The sequence below is a fragment of the Nothobranchius furzeri genome, chromosome 1, assembly GCF_043380555.1.
Source record: "Nothobranchius furzeri strain GRZ-AD chromosome 1, NfurGRZ-RIMD1, whole genome shotgun sequence".
Taxonomy (NCBI): Eukaryota; Metazoa; Chordata; class Actinopteri; order Cyprinodontiformes; family Nothobranchiidae; genus Nothobranchius; species Nothobranchius furzeri.
The window spans coordinates 35,427,485-35,435,706 of NC_091741.1; the positions used below are offsets into that span (position 1 = coordinate 35,427,485).

Below are 8,222 nucleotides of genomic sequence, written 5' to 3' on the forward strand. Positions count from 1 at the left end.
CAGGACTCGGCCCGGAGGCACAGAGCCGTCCCGCCGCGGTACATTCACCTGGACCCGGCCGGGCACGTACGAGGAGCGCCCGATGTCCAACTCCTCGCCCCTGACCCGTAAACACGCCCCCGGCTACTCCCCGCAGGTGTTCCGCCATGCTCGCGCGCCCTACGACTCGGACCCATTCCTGCCTCCGAGCGACACGACGTGGCCGCCGCCGGGCGCCAAGATGCGTATCTCGAAAGGCGCGGTGGTGGTGAGAGGGGTCCGACGGCAGTCGACTCCTCACGCGGCCAGTCTGGAGAGCCTGGAGGCGGCGTGGAGCCAGAGGGAGCCAATCGAGCCCGACCTCCGGAGCCCTGAGGCGAGGAAACCCGCAGCAGCTGTCAGGAACGGGATTGACGGACCCGGGGGAGGGCCAGCCCGTAGCCGGAGGAGCAGGTTCCGAGCCCCCGATGTGAGGACCATCTTCTCCCCCGGAGAGAAGGACCCCAGGGTGAACGAGGAATCCGGGGAGGGGCACACCTTCGAGGCTGGAGGCGAGAACACCTGGTGCGATGCGTGCTGCATGTACATCTTCCAGGATGGTCTCACCTGTGCAGGTAAGATGTTTATGTTTATGTATTTAGCAGACGCTTTTGCCCAAAGCGACTTTCAAGTGATGTCCATCATTGAAGCAGCCTGATGAGAAAACACGTTAGGCTCCTTTTTCTTCTAAAACCAGGAAGCACCAGAGAAGACCTGCCATGTTGGAGTTACCATGTGAAACATGTTCTCTGTGATTCTGGACTTTTTGGAGTGCCATGTTGCAACAATTTGATATCAGTAAGTCGTAGGAGCCAAAATCTGCATGTTTATGACAGCAGAACGGGGATAAAAGGTTAATTAATGTGCAAACATCATTCTCTTTTCAGTGGAAATGCACCAACAATGAATATTTTCCCTTTTAGCTGCATTTGTCAAACTTCCCCTGTAACGATTTTTAGAGTTTCTGGCCTTTGTAGACTCTCAGTAGTGGTTTTTGGTATTTATGAACTCACTGGCATTAACAAACATTTTATTAGATTAAATAGTAGATTAATATAAAAACTGTTGTTTAGGAATCAGGTAGTTATATGAATTAATTAAAAAATCAATGCCGTTTCTGTTAAAAAGCCACTACAGGTTAGTCTGTGAACTAAAACAAATTATTTTACAGTGTAATGATAGTAAACCTGACTTTTGATCAAGGTGCATCATACTTAAAGAAGAGGCGTGTGCATTTTGTAAACAACAAACATCGAAATGACCACACTTGCATTTAATTTGTAGTTATTTGTTCTAGCAAAGATTGAAATCGGTTGAAATAACTGATTATTATTAAAGTAAACTCAACAGGTGTCTCTGTCTGACCTGTCAAGGCTGTAATGATGGTGGCACTCACAGGTAGGGCAGTAAAACCTTCAGCAGCAGGAATGTCGGAGGTATGCAGATGAACAAGTCCAGGTTTAAAACTGCTGGAATCAAACTTCCCTCTGCTGCTGCCTCACAAACAACAAAAGAAGGAAGTTAAGTTCTTCCTAACAACTTTTGGGCATTAATGGTTTGACTGTTTATTTGTAGAACTTCGCTTTTTAAAGAGCAAGTCACCCCCTACCAGAGTATTACTCCTCCCCCACTTCATGTTTGAAAAATGCAACAAATGCTGTTGGCTGGCAGACCGAGAGGGCAGAGCCGCTAACAAATACACAAATACAGGCTCACAATGGCATTGTGACATCATACGGTACCAGCTAACATCATAGCATACCTCTAAACCAATAGCGGTGGCAGATTTAAATTTAAATAGTGATAATCGGCATGTTGCCCTTGAGGCTAACACCAACAACAACTTGACATCATTCATGGAGAGGAGGGAACAAGGAGTGGACAGTAGAGAGGGGGGACGGGTGCAGGGAGGATGCTAGTTTAGAAGATGCTCTCTAAAGAGCAGGGTCTTCAGGAGTTTCTTGAAAATTGAAAAGGAAGCCGCTGTTCTGGTGGTGCTTGGAAGGTCATTCCACATTTGTGGAACGATGCATGAGAAGAGTCTGGATTGTCCTGAGCGTGGTGTAGGCACTGCTAGCCGACGATCCTGTGATGACCGGAGCGGCCGGGCCGAGACGTAAGCCTTAGCAAGAGGATTCAGGTAGATGGGAGCCGTACCATCTCGGACTTTGTATGCTAGTGTTAGCAATTTGAATTTGATGCGTGCTGCTAGCGGTAGCCAGTGGAGCTCAATGAACACAGAGGTGACGTGTGCTCTTTTTGACTGATTGAAGACCAGACGCGCCGCTGCGTTCTGGACCATTTGAAGAGGTCTCACAGTACAGCCTGGAAGACCAGTTAGAAGGGCATTGCAGTAATGGAGGCGGGAGATGACAGTAGATTGCACCAGGAGCTGGGTGGCATGTTGTGTTAGGTATGCTCTGATCTTTCGTATGTTGTACAGCGCACAGCGGCATGAACGAGCGACAGAGGCAACGTGATCTTTAAAGATCAGGTGTTCATCAATCACAACACCCAGAATTCGAACTGCCTTTGACAGAGCCAGAGATAGGAAGTCATTCTGGATTGAGATATTGTGCTGTATGGATGGTTTTGCTGGGATGACAAGCAGATCAGTTTTAGAGAGGTTGAGTTGGAGATGGTGGGATTTCATCCATTTTGATATGTCAGAGAGACAGTTTGATATTCGTGCAGAGACAGTGTGGTCGTCCGGTGGAAATGACAGATAGAGCTGGGTGTCGTCTGCATAGCAGTGGTAGGAGAAGCCATGTGATCGAATGATCTCACCCAGTGAGGTGGTGTATATGGCAAAGAGAAGAGGTCCTAGTACAGAGCCCTGGGGGACTCCTGTGGCAAGATGGTGCACGGTAGAGGATTGTCCAAGCCAAGAGACACTGAATGATCGTCCTGTGAGGTACGATTCAAACCAGGCGTGTGCTTTCTCTGTGATGCCCATGCTCGAGAGTGTGGACAAAAGGAAGTCATGGTTGACGGTGTCAAATGCAGCCGATAAGTCGAGCAGGATAAGCACTGAGGATTTGCCTGTCGCTCTAGCTTCTTTTAAGGATTCCGTCACTGCTAACAGAGCAGTTTCAGTGGAGTGGCCCTTTTTGAACCCAGATTGGTAAGGGTCAAGCAGACAGTTTTGTGAGAGGTATTCTGTGATCTGCTTGAAAGCCGCCCTTTCAATGATTTTGGACAGAAAAGGGAGGAGAGAGATAGGTCAGTAGTTCTCCACATGATTTGGAGGAAGAGATGGGGTTTTTTTTTTAGCAGCGGTTTAACCTGAGCATGCTTGAGAGAGGTGGGAAATGTACCGGATGTCAGTGAGGCGTTGATCACATGTGTGACTGCTGCGGCTACTGTAGGAGCAATAGCTTGGAGCAGCTTAGTCAGAATGGGTTCGAGTGGGCATGTAGTAGAGCGGCTGCACGTGAGAAGCTTGGACACACAGTTCTCAGTGACAGGGAAAAAGAGGAAAATGAAGCAGTAGGGCCTGAGATGCTTGGACTAGAAGGAGTTTGTGGTAGCGAATGTTCAGGAGTGGCCAGTTGAGTAAACTGTTTGCTTATCGCTGCCACTTTGTCAGTGAAGAATGAGGCAAAAGTGTCAGCTGATAGATTGTTGGTAGGAGGTGGAGACGGAGGGTTCAGCAGAGTTTTGAATGTTGAAAATGAGAGTCAGTAGAGCTGAGAATTTTGTCAGTGTAGAAAGCTTTCTTTGCATCAGTGATGCTGGCAGAGAATGAGGACAGTAATTCATGAAATTTCAATAGATCACCAGGATCTTTTGTTTTGCGCCATTTCCGTTCCGCAGCTCTAAGTTTGGTGCGTAGAGACCGGAGGGTATCATTTAGCCAAGGGTGCGACTGAGAGGATCTAGCAGGTCTAGTGGCTGAAGGGCACAAGTTGTTAAGACAAGAGCAGAGTGTGGAGAAGAGTGATTCGGTGGCATCATTCACTTCATAAGCAGAAAATGTGCTGGGAGACGGAAGAGTGGAGGCAACAAGAGAGGAGAAGTGGTTGGGTGCCAGATTGCGGAAGTTGCAGCGGAATGAGACCACTGGGGAGGAAGCAGTGGACCTCCCTTGTAGAGACATGCTTAAATGGATGAAGTAATGATCGGAAAGATGCAGCGGTGTGACAGAGATTGTGTCTACGGCACAGTTTCTACTGAAAATGAGGTCAAGTGCTTTTCCAGCTTTGTGAGTTGGAGGACTTTGTACTAGTTTTAAATCAAATGATGACATTAGTGACAGGAAGCCTGATGAGCTGGGATTGTCCAGGTGAATATTCACATCTCCAAGGACCACTGTGGGACAGTCGTGCTCAGAAATGGAGGAGAGCAGGGTGTTGAGTTCATCAAGAAAGTCTCTGAGTTGACCTGGTTGGCGATACACGACAACCAAAAAGAATTTTTTCAGTACAGTTACCTGGATGGCATGGTATTCAAAGGAGTTGTATTCAGTGATGGTAGCAACTGACTGTATATCCATTTGTTGGAAATTAACATGCCCGTTCCACCACCTCGGCCAGATGCACGAGAAGTGTGGGAGAAAGTGTGGTTAATTGAGAGAGCAGATGTGGTAGCATTGTCACATGGTTTGATGCAGGTCTCGGTGAGACATGTATGTTTTTACCCCGGAGTGCCTTCACACCGGAAGGGTGAGACACAAGGGCTGACGCCTCAGTTATGCCAGACAAAAAAAAAAACGAAGACAAAAACAGGCACTAACAGACACTCAAGGCCCTTCGGTGCAGGTTCAAGTCTGTTTGAAAGTGCTTGCAGTTACATCATGCTAGCACGTTATACTTTTTATTGATTGACAAAAGACAAAATATATATTTTTTTCAGTAAAATTTTCTTTACAGGGAATCCATTTTTCTGATTAGAAACTGGCCTCTAATGGAGTTTAGTGTCCTGCTGAAACTCATCTTTGTAAGTTGGCTAATTCTAGCTTTAGCTAGCTTCTGTATTCAAGCTAGTTTATTTCTGTTTATGTTAATTGTGGTTTTAAGACAAATCCCAACAACTCAGACAACTGTAAAGTTTATTTAGAAATTAAATATGTTGAATTTTGTTGCTTTTATTAAGATTTGTATCCGTATCAGGCCTCACATAGCTATTTTAACGTTAGCAACAGTAGGCTAATGTAACCTAGCATTAGCTAAAACTTGACATACAGGCTGTGTCCAAATTCAGGTGAAGCATCCTTCCAAGTACTAGGCCTACCTGGTCCAAGTAGGCCGGGTCTTTCATTGACTGTTTAGCATTTGTGAACTTGGGTGTATATTTTTTTCTGACCTTACTTCAGTATATGTCCCATTGTCTGGCAGCCATGCGGCGCTAAACAGGAGGTAAAACTACACTTACACGACTCACCATATGAGATTAATGGGGAATTTCACATTAATTTGACAAAAATAAATAAATAGCAACAACCAAATAAAAAAAAAGCCTAACAACACAACTTATTTCGTACCACCAGATATCAATATTTGCTCACATTTAAAACTGTAGGTGTTTTCTTCAAGGAACCGCGCCTTGATGTATTGGTCCCGCTCCGGTTGCCTAGGAGACACCTCATCAGGATCCGCCAAGGGGTGTTCCAGTGTTCATGTTCTACTGAGGCACCTGTTCTCTGTTTGTTAGCCATTTAGCTAGCTGAGCAAGGATACACGGGAGGTGCCTTGTAGCATGGCCTTGGTCAAAAACTTCCCAGAATACAGCGCTGTATTTTTCTAAAAGCTGACTGATCAGAAGCCGGCAGCTACTTCAGGGACAAATTTGAAGTTTAAATGTAAGTTAACTAATTGTAGCTATCGGCCTGATATCTGAAATGTTTTTTTTATATACAAAGCAGTTAGCCATGGTCGGCTAGTTGCTTAGTAGTTGCAGCTTCGGTGGCTAGCGGGTACTAACTCGCTTACATATTTAATTTAACCAATATAAACACAATTTACAAAGTAAAAGGCTTGTTATATATTTCTATTGAAACTTACATAGTACGTATAAAATATAACGTTCCCTCACTCGTCAAGTGACGTGACCGCCTCGGAAGCCGCGGTTTCCACAATGTATGTTCCAATAAGGATTACAATATTAGGGAGACTATATTTTTACTAATAAATGTGAGGTGTTATTTTATTTGAGTTTTATTTGTGCAGAAACCTTTTTCCAGCAGCCTAGTTTACCCTCTTCTTATGATTGCTGATCTGAACATTTACTAGTTGATTTATTAACACAGAAACAGTCACCTAGAAGCCTTCAGGCTGTTTTCTTATTCTTGTTATTTTTTCCTGCTGAGCAGTTTCTTGTAGGCTCAACATGTGATCTGTTCGTTCGAGCGTGAAGGTCTGATGGGCTAAAACTGTAACCCATAAAACGAAAAACAGAACAGATGAAGGGATTTTAAAGGGTTAATAGTATACTTGTGTGCATATTTTGTATTTTATGACTAAATTCAAGAATACAAAAGTTTTTTGTAACTCTGTGAAAAATTCATTTCCAGGAAAATGCAACAGAAATCTCAAATTGAGCAGCAAGTTGTATGAATAACCACCTGGATGTGGGGTTAGGATGGCAGTCACTGCAGGAATTAAAGCTACGTTTTCAAAGTTTATCGTTACAGCGAGTTGTTGTTGCTCCCGTTTCAGTGTCTGTGCAGCTCAGCTGACTCTCCTGGGCGTCCGGTCTTTTGTCTCTTTTTTAATGAAATTCAGTAACAGAAACCGGCAAACAGAGCCGGCCATCTTTGTTTGATTGCCTTTAGAGCTGAAACAACTAATCGATTTAATCGATTATAATCGATTATTAAAATAGTTAACAACTTTTTTAGTCATCGATTAGTTGTTTAATAATCATATTTTACCGCATAAAGTCTATTTTTTACCACAATCTGACATCGGTACAAGCTGTTAAATTTGCCGCCAGTGTGTGGCAGTAATGAGCCACTGATCTACCAGTGGAGCCGTAGAAGAAGAAATGAGCCAATGGGTGCCCTCGGTTTTCATGACGTATCACGTTACTGACGCTCATCTTGCTGTGAGAGATGGCGGAACAAGAGGAAATACGGAAGAAAAATAGAAGCGACAAAACTGAAGAGAAACCCCGGACAAAAACCTCACGAGTATGGGAGCACATTTGAGACGAAAGCATGTGGGGGCTGATGCAGCAGAGGAAGAGCACCGCGGTCAAGTGAGCCGTCATTTGGAAGAGCCAGCCCGGTAAGTAACAGAAAATAAACAAGCTGGACTTAGTGTTTTAGCTGAGTTCGTTATAGTGGATGTTAAACATGTTTTTTTGCCGCGTCAGTCTGCGGTGTTCTACTTCTGATTGACTAGATGCAATCGTGAATCTCCTCCGTGTTGTGTATCATGCGCTTGCCAAATTTAGCACGTCTGTTTATAAGAATGTTCTCGTTAAGAGAAAAACGGCACAAACCCATAACTATGTTCCTCATTCAAAAAAGGACAACTCCGCGGAGAAAAATATACAGACAAGCTGTGTCCAGGTGAATATAACGCGGCATAGTTGTACACTTTCAATTTTTAAATGCAGGAGAAATTCAGAAAAAGTCATTTTTTTACTATTAAAAGGCTGTTTTACTATCTAACGCTGTAAAACGCCTCACAACACATTTTTATCATGTTTCTTAAACAGTATTACACAAAATAAACATTTTTCACATTTCTCTGGCTAATTTAAACACTCCCGACTCAAAGTAAAAACCTCATGAGCTTCTTACTTAGAGCTTTTTAATAGTAAAAATGTTTTACTTTTTTTCTGAATATCTCCTGTTGCGGGCTATTTTGTAGAACGTAACCCTCAAAATAAATGATCACTGTATATTGTTAATTAATTCAAATAATATAATATTGATTTAGTGTTGTAGTGTGTGTGCTGCTTTATTTTATATGTGTACTTATTTCAGTCTATTTGTGTTTCTTATGCAGAAAAAAAACAAGCAACGATGGACAACTACATGGGGAAAGAGACACTCACCCCCCAGCAATTCATACCACTTACAAACTCTATTCTAAACATGCTGGTAAAAGACATGAGGCCACTATCCATGGTGGAAGGAGCAGGCTTCCAGCTAATGCTAAAAATTATTCTGGACTGATATTTTGCACTGTTTAGCTCATTTTATACTGCTGACTGTGTTCATGTGCAATAAAATAGATTGCAGTCAACTGCACAAT

At 43.7% G+C, this 8,222-nt stretch overlaps 1 protein-coding gene and 1 long non-coding RNA gene across 2 annotated transcripts in view; both read left to right on the plus strand.

Annotated features, from left to right (window-relative positions):
- The window catches only part of rassf3 (Ras association domain family member 3), a 101,362-nt gene continuing 93,140 nt past the window's right edge, over positions 1 to 8,222 (plus strand). The window contains exon 1 of the mRNA XM_015962247.3: positions 1 to 593. Coding sequence (XP_015817733.1) covers positions 83 to 593 — 511 coding nt within the window. The 5' untranslated portion in view covers positions 1 to 82. The remainder of the gene's footprint in view (positions 594 to 8,222) is intronic.
- Positions 7,068 to 8,221, plus strand: LOC139063251 (uncharacterized). Its single transcript, XR_011516624.1, has 2 exons — positions 7,068 to 7,244; positions 7,974 to 8,221. It is a non-coding gene; the product is annotated as an uncharacterized lncRNA (long non-coding RNA).